General features: G+C 54.1%; 1 protein-coding gene and 1 long non-coding RNA gene across 3 annotated transcripts; one reads left to right on the top strand and one right to left on the bottom strand.

The window, feature by feature from the left end:
* Positions 1-272: 272 nt before the first annotated feature.
* CTDSP2 (CTD small phosphatase 2) lies at positions 273-21057 on the bottom strand. 2 transcript variants are annotated; one of them, XM_007115974.4, is made up of 8 exons: positions 20476-21057; positions 6611-6759; positions 4976-5014; positions 4438-4539; positions 3773-3829; positions 1719-1811; positions 1410-1595; positions 273-1205 (listed from the first exon to the last, which is right to left on the bottom strand). In XM_007115974.4, exons 1-8 carry the CDS (start codon positions 20537-20539, stop codon positions 1080-1082), a joined length of 816 nt encoding a protein of 271 aa, XP_007116036.1. In that variant the 5' UTR covers positions 20540-21057; the 3' UTR covers positions 273-1079. The 2 variants fall into 2 exon arrangements, with proteins under 2 accessions (XP_007116036.1, XP_007116037.1); XM_007115975.4 differs by lacking the exon at positions 3773-3829 and having other exon boundaries at positions 20476-20918.
* Positions 1830-4421, top strand: LOC114484790 (uncharacterized). The gene is made up of 3 exons (XR_003678110.1): positions 1830-1901; positions 2532-3775; positions 4282-4421. It is a non-coding gene; the product is annotated as an uncharacterized lncRNA (long non-coding RNA).
* Positions 21058-22080: the final 1023 nt, after the last annotated feature.

Here is a 22080-nt window from a genome sequence, read left to right as displayed (position 1 = left end):
GGTGGGACCCAGAGTGCCCTTCCCGGACTTGGGGACAAAGTCCTTGCGGCAGCACCAGCAGAGAATGCCTGAAGAGCAGACTTAGGGACACATCCCGAGCCCAGCTGACCTACAAGCCAAGGGGACACACACACTCATGCCCTTGGGATTTTCCTCTTCCCTGCACCCCCAGGGCCTCCCACGTTTACCTCAGGCCCAGGACTGCAGCTCTGTCAGAAACGAAACAGCCCAACACTCCGTATTTCGAAAGAGAATTTTAAAACAGAGTCAAAAGAACGGAAATCAGTTATCTGTCCTCTTCCAGGGCAGGGAGAAGACCTCCTTCCCCACAGGTTCAAGACTATGGCTAGGTGGTGAGGAAGGCAGGGCCGGCACCCAAGCCTTGGGGAGACACAGAAAGGGCCCGAGCCGCGCACTCGGCCAGAGGCTAGTGCAGCCCTTGCGCCACAGGACCTGATGGCCACTGGGGCTACCAGTTCTGGATACAAGCTTTCATCTTCCCAGAAATGTCATCTTTCTGTCTGCAGCAGTCGGCTAGAGAAAGGCTTCAGGAAGATGTGTGCCTGGGCCACACGAAGGCAGCCTCTGACCCTACCTTTCTCCGTGGCATAAGCCTTACAACGCCGAGGAAAGGCCATAGGTTTGGCGACGGAGCCTTCAATGGTCTTCATCCCTATAGAGCTCGGTGGCTCTCAGGGTGACAGGAGAGGAGACAAACTAACTTGGGGAGAGTCTTGATCATTCACTCTCTCCCCCAACCTGAAACACTTATATCCCGGGGCCACAGTTCAAGGCAAGACACACTCATACACACACACACACACACACACACACACACACAAATACACACGCTTACTCACATCTCGGGAACCCAACTCAGGGAGCAGGCAGCTCTGGGTATCGCTGGTCTGATATCTGCCCACTCAGCATCTAACCTGTCCTAAAGCTCTTTCCAATCACTTCTATTTCCAGGTCTCATTTGGTGAGATGCTCCAGATTCCGCTCTGTCAGGCTGATCAGAAAGGCACAGTGTAGGAAAGTCCCCTACTGGGATGGCCATTGCTTGGCAGCAGGGAAGGCTAAGGGGCCCGCAGCTGCCCAAGGCTGGTGTAGACATCCTCTGCTGCGCTCAGCTCCTCAAAGATTGGGATCAGGTTCAGCAACTCGGTGTCCGCCATGTCATCAAACCAAGACTGCACAGGCACCTGGAGAGGGAAAAGGCAGCGTAAGTCTCCCGACCGCCAGTGCTTCCCTCCCTTGCCCCAGACCCCCGGAGGCTGGCTGGTCCACCTGGGGTGGTGCCCTCCTCTGGTAAAGCCCATGGTTCCACCACCGTCCCCTTCTCCCTCCTCCTTCCAGGGCAGGGACTCTCCCAATCCCTGCAATGTGGGTGTATCTGGACCACTCACTGCATTCTCTGGGTGGAAGATGTAAGAAGCAGGCGAGTTGTCCAGAATGAGGGTTTTCCTCAGGTCCCTTCCCAGGCGGCTGAGGTCCTTGACATAGCAGCCCTGGTGAAACACACAGGACTCACGGAACAGGCGGGCCCGGAATACCCCACACCTGTCCAGCAGATCCGTCACAGGGTCAGCATACTGACAAAAGAGAAGATGCTTTTTGTTTGGATGCAGTCCTGGCTTCCCCGTGGCATCCTGTGGACCAGCAAGGAGCTGCCACACCTGCTCCCGGTTCTTTACTCCCCTCCTGCCCCCAGGTACCTTGGCTAGGCTGGCAGTGAAGAGAACACATTCAAAGAGTTCCCCCATTCGTCTCAGGAACTCATCCACGTAAGGCCTCTTGAGCACGTACACCTGAGGAAAAGCAGAAAGGCTTGTTGGAGGCATCCCTGTAAGGGTGAAGCATCACAGCATCGGTCACCGTCACCACCTACACGAAGAGCAGTAAGTAGGTTCAGACCTTACTCTGTCTGGACTCCCACACCCCAGCCTCTGGGACCACCTGGCTGGAAGCCTTCTGCCCCACAGACCAGGGCACGAGCGTCACCTCCTCACCAGGCTTCTGCCGGCTCAGTGGTCCCAACCTTGACCCAGCTCAGGAAGAAACAGAAACACCTAATGTCCCAGGAGCCATCTCTGTTTCCGGCGGCGAACCATCAGCTGCCTCCGGAAACAAGTAATCAAGAATAGGCCTCACAGATGGAAACAGCCTATCCTGGATTACTTGAATCCAGCCACAGCCTCTGTGGGAGTTTCCTGTCCTTGGCTCCGACAGGACAGTTAGTCCAGGTCCCCATCAGGCAGGGTCGCAGACACCTCCTGAAACCTCATGCCCTCGCAGAGCTTCTCTGAAATGCACCAGGGGAAAGTGACTTTTTCCCCTCAGTGACCGCAGATCTGACACCCTGCAGCATCTTGCTCTAGTGACCCCCCCCCATTTTGTACTTGCCCCTGACAGCCACCCCTAACCCTGGTGTCCACCTTCCATAACCTTGCACATTACGGCCTAAAAGCTTCACTGGCTGCATGTCCCTCATGGGCCTGCTGTCTTGTTGCTTCCCTGTCTCCATCCAGGTGTTCTCCTCTCAGCCAGCCTACACAGGTGCTACTGGAACCACTCCTTTCAAGTTCTTTTCATCCAGCTCACTCCCTGCTCAAGAGTATGTGCCTGCCATGACTCTCCCTCCTGGAGCCGGCCCGGACTGGCCATCGACTCACCAGACCCCTCCCAGCTCTGCAGCAGGAACCCTCTGCTCCAGGTAGCCACAAACGGGCCTCCTTTCATTTACCATTTCTTTAACCTTCAACAAGTCCCTCCCTCCTCCTGGCTATTCATCAAGCTTGGCATCCTCTCAACGCTCTTTGCTGAAAACGCACCTTCTGCATGCAGGTAGACACCTCACCCCCACCCCCCGCTCATGTCAATGTCATCCCTTTTCCATTATTCACACCTCTCCTTGTTAGCCAGGAGTTCACGGTGTTTGAAGATACGACTTTTTAAAAAATCTGTGGGTTCTGTATATCTCTATACCCTCAACTAGACTGTAAAGAGCTGCTGTGCAGAGTCCAGCCCTGGGACTGGGAGAGCATCTCAGCTGGGAGGAGGGTGGTGGGGTGAAGAAAGCTTCTAATGGACACAGGACAGTGCTGACCACCCATGGAAGCCTCAAACCCCATTTCCCTACAAGTAACTCTTCTATTTGACTATCAGCACCACAGGATCCTTAACCCTGGACTGAGCAGGTTGTGTAGGGCCAGAGCCTCACCTTATTTAGATTCAAGTGCTTTCTGACAGATGTGTACTGAGTATCTATTGTGGCAGAATCCAGTGTAGGGACCCCAAGGGGAGGGGAATCGGAGAGAGCTTTACAGAGGAGGAGATGCCTGTTCTGGGGAGAAAGAAATTCACCAGCTAGATGGAATGGGTGGGCAGGGGAGGAGAGAAAACAGCTAGTACTGACTTCCTTGTCTGTAACAGGCAGATACACCAACTCTTCAGCTTTAGAGAAAATGTATTAAGTCATATTAACAGTGCTGGCCACATTCAGTAGGGGCAGGGGAGATAAGTACGTGATAGCTATTACTACTATTAAATAATTTAATTTTAAACAGCTTGGCTGCAAAGAGAGAAAAGGTGACAGCTAGAGGGGGATGAGGGGCTGCATTTTTTAAGATGCGAAAGCCTCGAATGTGAAAGGTTACCAATAAAAGCAGAGAGGCTGAAGTTACAGGAAAGGATCAACTGATGGAACACAAGCCCCCAGGAGGAGAAGACCCCGAGTTCCTGGGCTGGGCGTGGCCTGGCAGCAGCTCACCTGGTGAGTGGTCCCTTCGATCTCTACAGGCACTATGAAGTCAGCGTTGTTGATTGGCTGGAAGGCAGAGGAGTTAACGAGTCAGCTCGTGGGAAGGGACAAGAGCCCAGCCACACCTCAGTCCCTGCCACAGCCAGTGCTCCGCCCCCTGGGCGGGGTGGGGAGGGACAGGTATCAGAGGCCCTAGGAAGCTCCTGCTGTCCCAGCTAAGTGGCTCTCAGCCAAGTACAGGCTGCGACACCCCTTCTGGTTTTCCCTACTTACCACCACCTGCAAATTCTACCTGAGCCGAGACAGTCCCTGGGCCTTCTTGAGTTAACAAACATCCTGATAAAACGGATAGGGGCATGGCCCAAGGCTGACTTAACCCCTCTTTTGTACCCCTGTACAGAGCCCTGGTGGCTGTGCTGTGGTGGGGGGGGGGCTGGTGCGTGCAGCTGTAGCCTGTTGTCAGTGATTGCGGAGAGCAGGGGCTCCCACTCAACATCATTCTCTGGTGGGGCCTCCAGGTATCTGATGCGACTGTGGCCAAATGCCAGAGGCCGGCCCTCCTACTTCTTGATCACTCTTCCATCATCAACTTTAGGCCACTTCACTGGCACCTGCAGTCAGGCTTCCAAGACAGCCCAGGATGAGTGTAAGAAGAGCTCCAGATGTCCAGTTACCTTAAAGGAGCTATGCACAAGGGTTTCATCCAAGTCAATGACCACGCAGATTCTTCCTTGATCTTCCTCTGTCACCTCCGGGAGCAGACAGGTCCCTGGAATCTAAAACCAGAGCCAGGCTACTGAATCTGCCACCAAGAAAGACTGATTTCCCCCAATAGAACTCTGGGAAGAGCTGGGCCCATTGAGGAGATGGAAGCCCCCTACTTCAACCCAAGAGAGCCGACACTTAAAGGCCAAGAGGTAGGGAGAAAGAAGAGACTGAGCTGGCTCCTTCCTTCAGCCTGGGACTGTGAAGTGATCCGGATACTGGAGATGGAGGCCAGAGCCGGTGATGGATGCCGGCTGTCCCCCGCACAATCTAATGCCTTGCACATGGTGGTGGGCCCTCAGCAAATATCTGGGACAAATAGCTTCCGAGGGCAGGGAGTTAGCCAGCCAGACAGAGGAAGGAGGGCATCACCGCATGGGGCATGGGGTTAGCAGGGATCACTGGGTGTTGGGGCTTCTGAGGACATACCCTGTGAGATTCACATACCTGATAAAACTGGTACTGGAGACACTGGAGCAGATCCGACTACGGGAGAAAAGGTGGTGGTCAGTGCCAGCCCACTAATGCCTTTCCTGGTTGTCTGAAGTCCACTCAGGCCTGGAGGGGAATTTTCTCCCCAAGAACCCAGCCCCCTGGAAAGCTCTGACACGACAAAAGTGACCTTCCTTACGAGCTGGGCAGGAAAGGGGCCAAAATCTTCTTTCCACACTAGGCCTGATGAAGGGTGGAGAAGGAAGTGTCCCTGTTCTCAGCTGCCATTGCCTCTCCAAGGAACAGGGAACTCAAGCAGCTGATGCAGGGACACAGAGTCAGAGGCAGAATCAAAATCAGAACTCCTCACTGTGGAGGTTTGGCCTCTTGCTTAGTCCTGGAACCCAGGCTTCTCTTTGAGAACATGTGTTTTCTCCATCCTCCTTGGGGGCCTAGATTAGGGGGAGGTGTGCTGAGCCCCTACAAAACACAAGGAAGCCAATGTGAGCCCACACTGTGGGTCCTGAAATGTGAGGGGAGGTAGAGTGCAGAGAGCTCAGAAAGCCTCTTCCCACCTTTGGCTAATAAGTAAAACGTTATGATGTAATAAGTAAGTGATCTTAACGGAAACCCTGAAGAAAAATTAAAATCCTAGCACTTAGAAAAACTTAATGTTGGCATTTTAGTGCATTTCCTTCAAGCTTGCTTTGGCAAGCAGTCTTTTTTCTTCATGATATATAATTTTGCATTCTGCTTTTTGACTTAATGTTGCAACTCAATACTCTTCCACACTGCTGTGAACTCTTAGTAAAAATTAATAGTTCAGTTAATACCGTCATGTTGTACTTCATTTAACCATTGTCCCCTTTTGGAGAGTGAGGTGATTTTTCACTGATGTACGTATCTTTAGCCTGGTTTTGAAAGAGAGGAAGGACAGACAGCTAAACCTTGTTGTTTCAGAAAGAAGTACAAATGGCACTGGGGAAAGGAGGATTTCTGTCCCCCGCCTCTGAAATGCCAGACATATCTTCTGGTAATTATAAGAATCAAAGACACCCACACATTTCCAAATGTCTCTCACAGGTACAGGTGAAAGTGCTGGAAGGGGTTATTAAGAATGTGATAGAATTTCAATTCCTTGGTTCCCTGAAAGCCTAGTAATTTGGAAGGTATTTTTGCTTAGTTAAAAATAAAAAACAACAATCACAGGACTTACAACCAGAGAGATCTGAGTTCAAACCCTGATACTACCATTTATTAACCATTAACTATCCAGCGGCTACATACACCCTCTGAGTCTCAGTTTCCACGTCTGTGAGTGGGAATCCCGTGGCTCTCCTTGCAGGGCTGCTATGGGTCCCATGAGACAATCTATGCAAAGCACCTTGCATGGTTCCTGGAACCTGGAAGGATCTGGACCGCGGGGCCCCTCAGAAACCACAGGGACATCCGGATGGCCCACACCACAAATGGGAATCAACAGGAAGAAGATGGACCACTATGGGAAGGACAGAGGAAGGGCCTCCTCTGGGCCAGAGACCTTCCAACTCAGGCAAGGCTGCCCTGTCTCCCTGCTGTGGTTGCAGGGACCCCCACTCGCTCACAGCAGTCCCGTCCTTGCTGGCATCACCCCACCCTGGATCCAGCTACCTTAGCAATGGTGTTGGCTTCCTCCTTGTATGCGGAGAGCTCAGTGGAGGAGCTTGACTGGCCAACATGCTGGGCGCGAAAACAGCAGAAAAGGGCCTTGAAGATGTTACGTCCGCGAGGCTTCTTAGGAGAGGACTTGGAGACCAGGCCTAGAGTGGAGGGAACGACAGAGGCATTAGCTACAGGGCGTCTGTCCACAAATACCCACCCCCGTGCTGTATCCCCTCTAGTTTATAAGCTCCACTGGGGCACAAGGCACGTGCTTGGCGAACAACCAAATACAGTCAACAGTGAAATATACGTGTTTATTCCAACATCTTCTCTGTACAGTAGAAACAGCAGGAATCCCCAGTCCCTGGTTTGGGAAATAAACTGCAGAAAACTTGCTCTTCATTCCATGGGGGTGAAGGGGCACTGAGAGATGGGGCCAGCTGTAGAATCCACTTTGGTAGTAGCACACTGAGGGAACCCTCTCCAAGGTAATTCACAAAAATCCTCCCTAACACCAGTTCCCAGAATACTACCCATTCTAGAGAAGGGAGTGAGCTAGACCTCTTCAAGTCGGTGCAGCTACAGCCCTGTTCTGGGTCAGCTTCCTTCAATCAACCAATTAGTTGGCAGCACTGAGTCCAGACTAGAAAATAGAACAGCTTCAGCCCCAAGAAACTACAGGCTTCATTCACACCCTTGTGTCCATCCCACACTCCAGTCACTTTCCTTAACACTCCCTCCCCTCAAAGACCACAGGCATACCACTCTCTTGGGACACATACATCCAGCGCTGGGTTCTGGGTTGACGTCCCTGCTTCTAGGCTACAGCTGCTAAGTCCTGCCTGGACAATTTGGGCTTTGGAAATACAAAGCCATTTTAATAGAAGGCTCTTGGCAAGGCAGCCCCAGACAGGCCAAGCCGATAGAAAAAGCTACAGGCATTTACAGGATCAACCAGAAAGGGACTCTTCGGAAAGTCTTTTTCAAGTTCCTTTTATTATTATTATTTTTTTAATTGGAGTATAACTGCTTTACAATGTTGTGTTCGTTTCTGCTGTACAGTGAAGTGAATCGGCTGTATGTGTATACACGTCTCCTCCCTCTTAGACCTCCTTCCTCCCCTCCCCCCACCAAGTTCCTTTTATTTTAGAGGAACTGTTCCCGCAACTGTTGAGCAGGGAGCCCGGATGGGTACTGTGGCCAGGAGGTGGCGCCGCACAACCGCAGCCGCAATGGTCCTCAGCCACAGCTCTCCCCTCCAGGGGCCAGGGCGGGGACAGGCCTTGGGATGAAATCCACCCCACTCTGCTTTAAAGCACAGGGCAAACTCCTGTGCAGGGAGGTAAGTGCCAGAAATGTCTCTGCCTTTATGTAGGTGGGGGTGGGGGGAGACAAACAACGTGGCACTGAGGATAACCTTCCCCGTGCTGTTGGGTTTAAGAAGGGAAAGCGGGGGGCGATGTGGTGAGCCCCCCACCCCAGCAAGGCCAAGCTCCCTGGCTCAGTCCTCAGAGTACATGCTGCACCTGCATGGAGGCGGCTCCGGCAGAAGAGGTGATGGGAGAGCCATTTAACACCCAGTCACTGGGCTGCCTGAGCCCCTGGAGAGGAGAGAAAACCAAACTCCGTTCCCCGGACCAAAGGTGAGGCTGCTGACCCTCAGTCAAGGGGCATTCAGCACCGCCCCAGGACAACCGACTCAGCTCTGGCTCAACAGGAAGGCTGAGCGCTTCCTGTGGGTGCAGGCTGGGCGCCCCAGTCCGTCTGGTCCAGTGCTCTCTCCTTCCCCTCCCTGGGTCGGGCAGATCCCTTGACACTGCTATGACCATTAGAAACCTTTCAGAACATGTTCAGGCCTCCCCAGCAATTAGCCTAAAAACCTGGATATCACTCTCAAGCTCCTGGCCCTGCTGGAAGAATCAAGATTTCCGGGGACGGGGGATTTTGCCCTGAAGGAAAAAGTTGCGTTGGAGGCCTCACCCAAGGCCCGAGTCCAGGAGACAAGCTTGAGAGCAGAGCCCAGTACTTAAAGACAGCAAGATGAGAGGTTCCTCCGACTCTCTCCTACTCTGAATAATCTATCCAGAAATCGGAAGGAGAGGACAGCTTCTCCACCTGCCTGTACGGCCCACATTCAATTCCGAGCCCAGGGACGCAAGCAGACGCTGACACAAAGCTCCAAGACCAAAGCTGAACCATCTCTTTTCCTTTGGTTTATGGTTTCTTCACGCAGAACCACAATCAGAGGCTTAACCCGGGCACTGAGCCTTTCTTAAAAGGCCACACAGCCCAAGCCTTTCCTGAAGAGAGGCCATCAAGAACGCACCCAGCATCTTAGTGACAGACGCTGTGAGGGCTGAGTAATCCTGAGAGGCAGGGGGTGAAAGGGGCAGCTGGCTGGGGCCGTGGAGAGGCCTCGCTGGTGCCCACTGCGGGAGGCCCAACAGGCAGGAGCGCTTCAGCCTCAGACAGGGAGCTTGGGAGGGGGCGGGGGCGCTACTCAGCTGGTTCGGACTCTGCAGGGGATGAGGTCTTCTTAAACACAATGCGGCCAGGCAGCCCCTGGGCCTCAGAGACCTCAGATGCCTTGACCCCGGGGGCAGGCGCTCAGAGCACAGCAAAGAGCTGTGGCGCCTGGGGAGGGGACCCCAGACCCGGGGAGGGGACCCCAGACCCCCAACAGCAAGGTCAGTACCCCAGATGTTCCTCACTACCCCCTCCCCCACTGGGGCCCCACTTCCCTCAGTCCTTCTCCAGGCTGTGTGTCCTCCTCACCTTTACAAACACTGCCACTGACAATCAGTGGCCACCAGGGCCTCTTTGGCCTCCCCCTAACATGGCTGCCTCCTGACGGGGCCTGCAATGGCCTCAGCCGGGTACATTCACTGGCCTCTGGCTTCCAAGCAGCAGGTGCTCGTGACTCTGGCTGAGTGAATAACTCCGGGGCCTCCAGGGCCTTTGTCGCTTCTACAGAGCCGGGACCTGTGGAAGCCTTCGCTGGTTTGCAACCGCCCAGAAGAGTTAGAAACAGAAAGGCTCCCTCGTTCACGAGGACAGGGAAGTAGGCTATGTGCAGCTGAGCACCTGAGGCAGGCCACTCGGTCTTTCTGGGCCTTGGTCATGTTTACTGAGCACCAGTGATGGGCCAGGCCTGTGTCAAGACACTTGACATCATTACTTCATTTAATCCTCACTACAAACCCATTTCTAAGCACTAATCCCCCATTCCACAGAAGGGAAACCGAAGCACAGAGAGCTTGAGTAACCTGCTTGAGGTTACACAGGTAGTAGGACAGCAGAGCCAGGATCTGAACCCAGATCTGCCTGAACCCAGAGCCAGGGCTCTTAACAACTACTCCGTAGGGTCCCCTACAGCTCGGGCATCGTGTACGATTGCTCCCGCAACAGGTGGGAAGTGGCGGTGCACTCTTAAGATCTCTCAAGAGTGTGTGCCCTACTCCTCTCTAGGCTGGGCTGGTGAAGGATCAGTTTGGGGTCCAGCCCCGCTCCTTTGCTGTCCCCTTGGGCAGTCCATGAAAGGTGTAAGGGGTGAAATAGTACAAGGCTCCCTTCATCGCCACCCCGGCCCTGCACCTGCTCTGACTGGCAGATACCTCTGGGAGATCAAGAGGACAATGGGGGGGCGGGGGGAGGAGCTGGAGCCAGGAGCTTTGGTCCAAGAGCCACTTTGTTGAGTGGGTTTAAGGATGAGGGGATACACCCAGAGAGGGATCTGAGACTCGTATCAAAGAGCCTTTCAAAGGACTCCTTTCAACCAGCGCTCAGCACTGTGTCCCTGACAGCCAGGTGCAGGTCACCCCCACCCCTCCGTGTGTGACGGGAAGGGGCAGCGGCCCCCTCCCCGGGAGATGAACACCGGCACGAGAGGATTTAGAGGCCGGTGAGGATTTCATTGCACAGGTTTCCCCAGTGAGGGAGGGCAGGATTCCAGTGGGTACCACGTAGCTCCATTACTGACGTGCATCTGTTCTCCCTGCTCTGCACATCTGGTTTGGGGCTGAACGTTGGAAAGGACCAGCACAGACCTAACGGTGGGGAGCTCTGGCTCAAGAAGAAAGTGCGCAGGTTGCTGAGAACAGGGAAGCCAAGCCACCCCTTCAGCTCACTGCTGCGAGGCTTCCTACTGAGGCAGGATGTGAAGAGAAGGGCAGATGTGGGAGGTATTCCCCCCCTCCCCCTCCCCCCAGCATCACCTGGGCTGGGGTCCAGGCTCTGCCAGTTACTACTCAGCCACACAGCCCCTTTGCGCCTTAAGTTTCCTCATCCGTTAACTGGGATAACAGCAAGACCACTCTCCTGATAAACAAGCCTGAACACAGTAACGCACTGTGCAGACTAAACTTAAATGCCGTGCACATTTTAATATTATCTAAGGGGAGATGACCACTCCTTGGCAACACTGTGGCCACCCACCCAGCATATGGCTGAAGCTCAAGAACAGAAGATGAGAAAGGTGCCAGAGGAACTCTGATCGTGAGCAGGTTTCAAAAAGCCCAAACCACCCCTATACCTTCTCCCAAATTCACTACAAAACTTGTTTTCCAGTTGCAAACTCCTCGGCTGGTCTCAGCAAGTTAACAGGAAAGCAGGTGAGGCTGTTCCACTTGAGACAAAGAATGCCCTCTCCCCTGGTGTCCACCGTCACTGGCCCCCAAGAAGCACCAGGTGGGTATACTATTTGCCTCTGCCTCTCAAGAAGCTTGTGCACATACACGTATGCGTGTACACACACATGCGCGCACACACGCGCACACACAGATGAAGACTGGCTTTGCCTGGACAACACTATTTTTAACCTTCTTCTGAAGGTCAGGTTGAGATATCACTGTTGCCAACAACACAGCTTTGTGTCCCAGCAAAGGAACTCCTCACACATCCGCCTGGGATTCGGCAAAAGGCAAGCTAAGCTCTCAGGCGGTCGGATTTTAACAAGCCCATTCATGTAGAAGGATGCTTTCTTGGTTCATCTCTCAGAGTACTTCTTTCTCCACCATCTCTCATTCCCCCCACAGCAAAGGATTTAGTCTATCACTATAAAATGGCCTCCCAGAGGGGCCTCCCTCCCCTTAGCTTTTGGAGGAAGGAGAGTATTTGGAGCATTTCTGCGCTTTCTTGGCCAGGTGCCTGGGCCTTGCAGCCAAGATGCATCTGATTGGGGCTCCCCGTGGAGAGGAGTCCTCCCAGGTCCTCAGCAAGGGGCATCTGTGCCTTGGCTAAGGACAGGCTCTAAAGCGCCAGGTGGACAGAAGGGCTCTTGGACCATCAGGTGAGTCAGCAGGGGTACAAGAAGGTGAGAGATGCCTAGACACCCCCCCCACAGGAAAGACTGGCAGCCAGAGGAAGGGTGTCCCAGTTTCCACAGCGCTCAACTGCTGACACTGCTCTCTTCAGGTGACAAGGCAGGGGGGGCCTCACCCAGCCCGGCACCAGTTCCCGAAGTTCCCAACAGCAGCTGTGAAGTTGACAGCATGGACTTTTAAAAAGTAGTTTTAGCCACGTTGTTTGGCTCACACCAGCATGTTCTACACTAGCGCCCTCCCCGTGACCAGCAGCCAGGCCATCCTACCTACGCAGACGTCTCCATTAGTTCCCCTTCCCTGGACAGGACAGCTCCCTGCCTCTACCTCTCTTCTAAGAGAGGAGGACTTCTTTCAGTCCTGGGTCCTTAATGCCACTTGTGGGGTGAGGGTGGGGGACCCGGTCACCCGCTGCCTTGCCTGCCTTTTCCCTGCCCCTCCAGCAGTCGTCACTGATCTCAACATAGGGCCTCAACTTCAGGACCTTCCCTCAAGAAGCACTAACTTTTGGAAGCAGGGGATCCCTGGCAACTTCTAAAATAGGATCAAGATACTCTGTCAATTTCCAAATCAGCCTTTAAAAGGGTTATTGGCAGAACACGCCCCTGGGCAGCTGTTATTTTTGAAACATGCTGGGGGGCTGGGGGTGGGTTCCCAGAAGGAGCAACAGGCCCTGGACCAGAGCAGTTTCCTCACGGATACGTCAGCAGCAGGCTCAGCCCCCAGCCCTACACCAGAGTGCTCTTGGTGGATGTCAGGAAGTGACCTGATGGCTCACAGCAGCAGCAGGGATAGACCTGAGATGCCACCCAGGAAAACCCAAAGGGCTGGACCCTGCCCTTGTTTTACTGCATACAATGCCTGCTACAGCAGAGATGTCATCGTGGGGGACTGGAAGCCATACTTGCCCACCTTAAGCCTCCCACTCCCCCTAAGGAGGTACGGAGCAAGCCCCTGTGGGAGGCCGGGAGGCTAAAAGAAACCTGCCAGCAGGACACAAACACCCTCTTAGTGGCTGTTTCAGCCCCTGACTCGGCTCTCTGCCCGATTCCTGAAATGCTTGGGGGTCTGGTGGAAGACCTGAAGAATCTAGTGCCTCTTTCCTCTCCAGCTAAGAAGCCTGCTTTAGGTGACATGCATGAGAGTGAGATGGAGAAAGAAGAACGAAGCTCAGGACAAAGCAAGGGACCCTCAACCGTTTCTCCTCTGACCAGTGAACAACAGAGTGGTTACACAGGTGCCATGGACTTAGGTTTAAATCCTGGCTCTGCCACATATAAGGTGTGTGGCCTTGGGCCTCAGTTTCTTCATCTGTAAAATGGAAAGACTAACATTAACTATCACACAGAGCTGTGAGAATTACAATGCGGTCTGGGTGTGTCCTGACCCTAGTAAAACGCTCAGTAAATCTCAGCTGCTAGTCATTCAGTACAAAGCACTTTCACACCTTTATCTCACTCAGTCTCAATCTCAAAATATTCACATTGAAAGAGACCACAGAGATTTCTTCTCATTCCAGAGGTCACAGAGGAGTAGTGGCAGGGCCAATCCTGGGAAATGGCCTTTTCTAGGACTCCACAAAAACCAATCACAGACACACACACTCACACTCACACACACACAGACACACACACACACACACACACACACACAGAGACACACACACACACACCAGGACTCCACAAAAACCAATCACAGTCACACACACTCACACACACGCACACACGCTCGTTGAGGGTGGCCAACCGGTTCCTTCCTTCCTTCCTCTCATGGCTGGCCCCTGCACAAGGACTGGAAGGAGCCTGCCAGGGAGTCTGTCCCACCTACAGGGTCACTCACCTACTCCTCCCACACCCCAGCTGCAGCTGGGACCAGCCCACCAGTATAGGTGTGTCCACTGAGACAGCACTGAGCTGGACGTCAGGAAGCCTGGCTCTTGCCCCACTTCAGCCTCTCAAGCAGCCTTGTGGTCTCACCTAAGGCACCACCACCCTGGGTTGTTTCCTCACAGGCCGATCAGGAAAGGTCTACACTGCATGGTCCCTTACAGGGCGGCTTCAGATCCCCTGAAGCTTGAACAGGCACTCTAAAAAGTGGAATGCACAATGCAAATGAGAGGCAGAGCGGGTCAGCGTTAGGTTTGACTCTGAGCCAGTCCTAGCTGACATGAACCAGCCACGTTCCTGTGGACAAGGTGCTTGGGGTTTCTCAGCGGAGGTTTTCCTCACTTGTCAAGTGGGGATCATTCCTATCTCACAAGGTCATTGTGAGGCTCAAGTGAGACACCATCAATAGATATAAAAGGCTAGGGCAGTGCCTGCCCCACAGTGAGTGCTCTATAAATATCACGTGATCATTACTGGTAAGCAGGGATTACTACTCTGTCCATTCACACTCAGAAAACTTTTGGACTCCCCTTTAGGAGCCACAGGATCTTTAACAAACAGGAAAACTGGATCCCTCCAGGGACTCTTCCTGCTCAGGGCTAAAAACAGGCAGCTGAGGCCACTGCTGCGCTCACCTGGCTCTTCTCCAGGGACACCTGTCAGAATCACAGGGAGCATTTGGAACACGGATGCCCGGCCCACCTGCGCATGCTCTGATTCAGTAAGACCCAGGTGGGGTCTGTATTTTTAGTAAGTGTCACAGGAGTTTCTGATGCATGTCCCTGGCTGGGAGCCAATGTCTAAAGGTTGCCAGTGGTCCCTGACTAACCCTTCCAGGACTGGAGGGTGATTCAGCCAGAGTCCCCGTGGCCCCTTTCCCCACCACATCTCACTGGCTCAATGTCTCTGCAGGTTTCAGGCGACTTGCACCCCAGAGCCTGATTTTCCTTTCTAGGGGCACTTGCTCTAATCTATCACAAGGCAAAACACCGAAGCCTCCTGTCTCTTCCTGCAGGTCCCTGTTCCTGGGAAGGAGGGTCCCTAGCCCCATTCTGCCATGGAGGCAGAAGAGCTAGGACCCACGTCCTGGGAAGGCACCTCCACACACTGGCGGTATGTGCTCTGAGCCTTCCCATGAATCTGCTTGGCTCTCATTGGGGTTGGGGCCACACTTGTTCCCTGAGAACTGTGTGGGTGGGAAAGAGCAAATTCTACAGGATGCAAAAACTATTCATATGTTGAGAGAGAAAAAGAAGGTAGTGAATAAAAAGAGAATAAGAGCAAAGCCTGATTTGGGGTGGGGGGTAGGGTGGTAGGGGAGGGCTAGGAGCACCTGGGAAAGGAAAGGAAATGCCAGCAGGCCCACTGAGAGATCAGGTTTAAGGCTAACCCTTAGAATAGCTGACGAATATAAAACAGGACATCCTTGCACCTCCTGCCCAGAAGGCCGTGTGCTCGCTGGAGTACCCATTCTGTAATAACAGACCTGGTGCAGGCACACTCAGACCTGAAGGGCTGGGCACTTTGCCAGACAAAGAAACTCTGTTCTATTTGGCCTCTGGTCCAGAGAGGCTTCAAGTTCTAAGTCAACTTCTCCACTTTGATTTCTACTAGTTCCTTCATAAGATTTTCACGTTAATAAGCTCATCTGCATCCCAGTTCGGAACTATTCCACCATTTCAGAAGAGGGAGGGAATCATGACAGAGCCACACCCAACCCCGTGTCAGCAGGACAAGTGAGTTAATTCTGTGCTTCCCGAGCTGGCTGGCCTGAGACAGGGTGAAAAGCAATTTAATGCTGAGTTTGTGCTTTCTCAAGGTTATACCCCAAAACCACAGCAGCAAAGACACAGCTTAAGAACATCTATTTCTCTTCAAAATCCCAGTTTCTTTTTCTTTCCTTGTTACTAGCATTCCTTAAAGAAATCTAAATCTCACTGGGTTCTTTAACTCTCAAAACAAATGCAGACGGTAAGAGAACGCAGCACACAGTTGTCTCAAGTCTTCATTACACCCACTTCTGAGGGGCCGAGCAACTGCTCACAAGGTTTAGACTTCAGAGACTCTTCATAGGGGGTGCGTGGCTCCCTGGCCTCCTCCCATCCCAGATGCCCAGGCGCCAGGCAGGATGGCAAAAGCCCCAAGGCACATGCTACTCACATAAAATCCCATCCTATGTAACAGGGTCACAAAGAAGGGGTCTGTGCAGCAAGGCTGTTTGTCAGTCTCAGAGGGTGATTCTTCCAGAAGGCCTAAGCCCTCACATCAGTGTCCCCTCTGACCCCCAGCCACCTGTCTTTAACAATAAAACCCACATGACCGTGTGCTGTTTGCACTATGTCCTTGGGGGAATGGAGGAGAACCGGAGTGGTGGTCTAGCTGTCTAAAAAGGAAGGACGTTAACAATTATCAATTATCTGCTAAGTACAAGGCACTGGAGAAGCGTAGAGACCAGATACTCCTATTTTATAGATAAGTCACTCAGAACAGTAAAGTGATTTGTCAAGTCTCACTGCAAATAGGGAAAGCAGGGATTTGCATCCAGGCCCGAGGCAACCAATTGTGCTCCTGGAGCAATTCTTCTGAACACTTCTAACTGCTGCCCCTGCCCCCCAATCCCCTCTTCACCCTGAGAGACAAACTTCCCAAGATGGTAATAAAAGACAATAACCCAACTTACCCAAAAGCTAGGAGGAAGAAAGTTGAGAAAGGGAAGAGATTTTTCCTTACATATAAATACGTGTTGTCTTTCTCTTGCTTAGTTATGAGCACATGTATTAATTTTCCACAGAAAAGCTGGGAGCATCAACTCACCTTGGCTAGAAATGTGACTTCTATCGTATTTACCATTTTAACAAAGTCCGTGATCATGAGGGATTTGGAAGGTCCCACCGAGAGCATGAAACAGGACCTCTCTTCCACCCAGTTTCTTTAAGACCCCTATAGTTGAGAAGGAGGAGACAGGATTCAGGGACACTACCACCCCTTGCCGTCTCTCAAGGGGTTTTCACGGCAATTCCTGAGTCCTGGTCCATTGCAAGCTCTGCAAGTCAAACCTCAGCAGCAGAACTGCAAACTCCCAGTCCCGGGACGGCAGGCATTCACAAACGTTGTTGCTGAGTTAGCAGGGCTCCCCTGGGTTGCTTCGGGAGAGAGCAAACACAAGCTTAAATTAAGTCACCACACAAAGCCCTACCTCACTCCAAGATGGGGGAACAACTCCAAAGGAGACAGAGGAGAGGCCAAGGCTGAGACTCTGCGCAAGGAGGGAGGAGGAACCAGTGGGGCGGGAGGAGCCAGCTATAAACACACACCCTGGATGCTCACAGAACAAGCTAAGGAAGAAAGCCCCAGGGAGACTGAGACTAGCTCTAAACTTTTCAAGTTAAGGGCCTAGCTACAACCACAGTGAAAGGCGTTTAAGCTTTTACATGAGACAGTAAGGCAGAATTTCTCCCTTATGGGGAGAAAGCAAGAGTTAGAAAAACCTGCCACCAGCCTAATTCTTAGGGATGGTCAGTTACCAGAACCTGTTGTTCAGTTCCACATGTGAAAAACTCAAGGCATCATCATCCACTCCCTGAAAGGAAGGGGCTCAAGCCTCACAAAACACAACAAAACAAAAAAGGTCCCAACTCCCCCAGAGGGGCTGTGGGTCACTCAAGCTCTGGAGGAGCTTGCCTCCACCCTCTCATTTCACACTGGGAGGTTATAAGGTGGGCCCATTTCCCTGGCTTCTCCCCATCTAACCTCAAAGCCCCAGGCACAATCTCCCAGCAACGGGGCGACACCCTCGTATGGGGCTGCAATAAGTGGCCATTTTCTGGCCAAACTGATACTAACTTTTCTTTTTTACTTTGGTATCGTACACAACCCTATCCTTGCTGTACCAGGAAGCCATTTCACCCATCTGTTTGGGAAGATGATCCAATTTTGGTCCTTTTATCATCAATGCTTTCAGCAACTTTGTCTGTTCTACTTCCCCTCCTGTAATTACTTTTGAATCATCAACACACCCAGCCAACCTTAAAGCTCCCAGAACAGAATGCTAAAAAAGAAGAAAAAAGAACCTGCAATGGCAAACAACTTCACTAAAAAACTGCCCATGCTAGGAGCAATTTGTATTTTTCTAGAAATTTACTGATTAAGAGACTGCCTCAATACTCCTTCCCCTTTTTCCAAAGGGAGGCAGAGCCTAGAAATGGGACACTGTGAGGAGGGGAGAGGGCACAGAACTCCAAAGGAGCTAAATAAAACATCTGCTCCCCACCCCTACTTTTATATTATTTTATTTTTTTAAAGATGCAGGATTTGTTCGTAAGTGATGAGGGATTCAGAAAGTTGGTTTGCTGCTTGCTGGGTGCCCAAGCAGCCTAGGAAGAAAGTATGTCTGCTCTGGAATGCAGTCAAACTACACAGGGGGAGAGAGACCCCCAAGCTGTCCGCTTGAGAATTCAGATTCCTCCAGGGATAAATCTGAAGGGCAAACCACGCAAAAAACGAAAAACGTAACTCTAAGAAAAATCCAACCAACATCAGCAGCGGAACACTGTCAAGAAGCCAGCTGCTTGCTTTCTACTGTCATCTATTCAGTTCCCTACCACTTGCCCTAGTGGATGAAACTTCCACCTCTGATTTGTAAGCTGTCCCTTCAGAAGTCCAGCTTTCCCTCATTCCTGGTGTGGTCCCCTCACTGGGAAGGCACCCTCCTGAGCCCCACCAGGGGGAGAGGACCAGACTAGGGAAGCTCAGGACTCTTCCTCCCCTTCTCATCAACACTGCCCCCTCTGGAATCCTTCCACAGCCACATTTCTTCATTTCTGGCTAGCACTTGGAGTCCCTTCCTGGGATGAGGTTAGGAAGAGAGCGGGAAGAGTCCGAAGTTAAGTTATAAACACAGAAAGCCTCCCCTCTTCAGCCCTCAGCACAGCTGAGCAGCCAGTAGAGGGGTGAAGTTGCCGCCTGGTTAGTGATGCAGTCAGGAGAGCACCGGGTCAGGGTCTTTTGCGGGGGTTGGGATCTGAGCAGGCAAGGCTTATTGAAAGTAGGGCCAACAATGCAGAAAACACAAACTACACCCCCCCCCCCCCACCCATTGCACCGGGGAATCAGGGAATGGCCGAAACCACCAGGCCCAAACTCCAGCCCCCCCCCCCCACCCATTGCACCGGGGAATCAGGGAATGGCCGAAACCACCAGGCCAGCCCGTTTGCCCCTAGGCAAGTTCGGGGAGCTCCTTGGGACCGGGAACCCCTGAAATAAGTGATCTGCTGACTAATGTTGCCAAATACGGGGATGTGGGGCTATACCCAGGCTCCACAGCTGGGCCCCCCGCCAGGCTCTAGGCCTCAATATGTTCAAGTGCAGCACTGGCCCTTCTTGCCGTGTTCTAGAGGCGTTGAGGGGAAGGGCAGGGACGTTCCGAATTTGGGCCCAAGAGCGTGATCTCCCCAGCCTCAGGCCAGGTGGCCCCAGTCTGGGAAGTTCTCCAGAAAAAAAAACAACGCTAGTCCTTACTCCTCGCGGAAATTCTGTCCACTATTTTAGACACATTCCTCAAGGCCCGAAGAAGAACGTGGGGGAGGGGAAAAGAGTTTCGGGGCCTCCACCGTGACCAAACTCAAAGATCCCACCCTCAGGCCTCAACCTTTCCCCCGCCCCCAGGAGAGGCCTCGGCCTAATCACCCTCTGGTCCCCAAACCCGCCCCCGAAAGGGCCCGCGACCCCCCTCGTGTCTCCACCCGACCCGTAGGAAGGCGGGGGCCGCGAGCCGCTGCCCACGGAGAACTCGCACTTTTTCGGGGCGCGATTCAGAAACACTCCGGGTCTGATGCCATCCGGCGAATTATGTAACCAGGGACACCAATCTCGGGCTAAACAAACGCGGCTCTGTGTGTGCGGCGGCGGCCCCGGGGAAGCGCACCGGGGCAGGGAGGGGCTCCGGCCGGGCCTCGGGGTCGCGCTTGTTTGCTCAGTGAAAGCGGCAGGAGGCGGCCGGGCGAGAGTCCCGCGGGCCGAGGTCCCAGGCCGAGCGCAGGGCCGCGGGCGGACCAGGTCCGGTCAGCCAGAGCTCGGCCCCTCCCCCACCGCGGCCACCCCCGCCTCCGGGCGGTGAACTTGGTCCCAAGTCCCGCCGGACGCCGTCACCGACCACTGCCTGAGCAACCTCGGGCTTGGGGGCGGGAGGAAGGGGGCTGGGAAATGCTGGACTCCAGTCCCGGCTCCATTCTAGCTCGAGATCGCCCGGGACCCCCTCGTTCCCCTCCCCTCCCCACCTCTCTCCCCGCGGGTCCTGGGGCAGCCGCGCGCTCCGGTGCGGGAAAGTGACGACCCCACCCCCCAACTCTGGAGAGGATGGGCGCGAGTGGACTCGCGCTACGAGCGCTTACCCCCCTCTGTCTCTCTGCCCGGGGGGAGGGAGTGCAGGACAGAGTGACAGCTGCGCGGATGACGCCCCTCCCCCTCGGGCGCTGGGAGCCCGGGGCCCCGCGCAGCCCTCCCCGGGGCCTGAGTGCGCACCAGGTCGCAGGGGCGGATGGAATAGGGGGTCGGGTCGGAATCGCCCACTCTGAGCCCCAGGAGATCTGGGGCCGAGACTCGGGTTCTGGGCTGTGCTAGCCCCCTCCCCGCCCGGGGGCGACGCAAAGTTTTGGGAAGTTGCTGCCCCTACCTTGCTTGGTGAGCACCAGGGCGTCTTCCCTCCGCGCCTGGGTGATGATGGAGCCGTGTTCCATCTAACAATCCCGCGGGCCCGGGCTGGCTGGGCGGGAGGACGCGCGGGCGCAGGCTGGGCTGGGCTGGGCTGGGCTGGGGGGCCTGGGCGGGGGCCCGCTCCGGCTCCGGCTCCCGAGACTCCGACTCCCACTGCTGTTCACATCCCTGCTCTTGTTCCTCCCCTGGGCCGGGAAGGGAGGCGGCCTGTACGGAGAGCGGGAGGCCCGGGCAACGGCTCCCCCGCTTGCCCCCGGCCCCGATCCCCCGGCGGCAGCTCCGGGCTCCTCAGTTTGGGTCCAACATGGAGAATCCGGAGCGAAAACAAGAGGAGGAAATGGGACACGGGGCGGTTTCCAGGCTCCCCCCTCCCCTCCGTACTCCAGATAAACAACCCGCGGCTGCAGCGCCCACCCCCGCGCGCCTCCAGGATCTCAACCCTGCCTCTCTACAGCCCGCTGGCGCCTCCCGCTCCGGAGCACCGTCATAGGCCCCGGGATCCTCCACCTGTGAGCGGCCCGGGTTGCGGAACATCCGGAGCTTTGCAATTTTGTTACGGAAAAAGCGAATCCTCGAGGGGGGTGGGGTAGCGGGCGGGCAGGCTGGCAGGGGAGACTTGAAACCGCTCCGGCGTTCCGATTGGCCTTCTCCGAGAAAAGGGGCGTGACCCCTCCTTACTATGCGGTGCGAGGACCCAACAACATTCCAGACGCTACGGCCACGCCCCCGGGCCACTCCCCCCTCGCCGGGCTGCGGCCTCCCAGCCTCCTCGGCCACACCCCCTTCCCAACTACTTAAAAGGACACTCCAAAGCTCACGTTTCCCTACTCTGTGCTGGGGTGTTCCCGTCTGTGCAGTTCTACGTGGGTAAGGTAGAATGGTTCCGCCCTTCCGGTAACCGAGCAAGCCGCGAAGCCTAACTCAGGTCGGGCCAGGATGAGAGAGAGGGTTCGGGCAGTTGTTTTACTTCCTATTTGGCGCTCGAATTGTGGACCCACTGTTTCACATAAGAGTACAACCATCGAACCCTGAAAAGGATATGTGTGTGTGTAGGCGGACTCAGAGAATGAGAGACCTCAGAGAATGAGAGCTGTAACTGACCTCGGGATGGTCTGACCCCCCCCGCCCCCCCCCCCACTTCAAATGAGATATAAGGAGGCAGGCTTTGCTCAAAGCCATTCACTTATTCCCATTCAAGGCTTCCCCCCTTTCTTCCCCTCCTCCCAATCCAGCCCTGCCCGCTTCGCTCCCCATCCCTCACAATCCCAGCCTCAGTTTAGATGGATAGAGGTCTTTAAGGGTAGAGCTTCAGCTCTGTGGACTCTTGCTGCCCTCCCTCCTTGCTTTTAGGCCCCAGGCACCCTTTGCTGGTTATGGCTCCTGGGCTCTCGTGAGCCTCCTGCTCAAGATACTAAGTGAGGGATATACATTTGTTCCCAAGAAGTGGGAGTTCCAGAAGGGCAGGTTTCAGCTCAATATCAGGTCTTTTCTAGTGAGCTACAGCTGTCCACAGGTGACATGGGCTGCCTTGGGAGAAAGGGAGCTTGTTCGAATCAAGGCTGGT

Source organism: Physeter macrocephalus, unplaced genomic scaffold (assembly GCF_002837175.3).
Source record: "Physeter macrocephalus isolate SW-GA unplaced genomic scaffold, ASM283717v5 random_27, whole genome shotgun sequence".
NCBI classification, from domain to species: Eukaryota; Metazoa; Chordata; class Mammalia; order Artiodactyla; family Physeteridae; genus Physeter; species Physeter macrocephalus.
The sequence above is the reverse complement of the archived record's forward strand: the minus strand, read 5'-3'. Positions and strand labels throughout refer to the sequence as shown.

What these genes read in the sequence shown, in the direction of transcription:
- CTDSP2 (XM_007115974.4), bottom strand. Translation starts at nt 20,539, where the DNA reads ATGGAACACGGCTCCATCATCACCCAGGCGCGGAGGGAAGACGCCCTG. An exon ending in TTGTGCATAGCTCCTTTAAG is followed by an intron (nt 3,830 to 4,437) that starts GTAACTGGACAT and finishes TCTGCCTTCCAG; the next exon opens with CCAATCAACAACGCTGACTT. An exon ending in TCTTCCACCCAGAGAATGCA is followed by an intron (nt 1,206 to 1,409) that starts GTGAGTGGTCCA and finishes TTCCCTCTCCAG; the next exon opens with GTGCCTGTGCAGTCTTGGTT.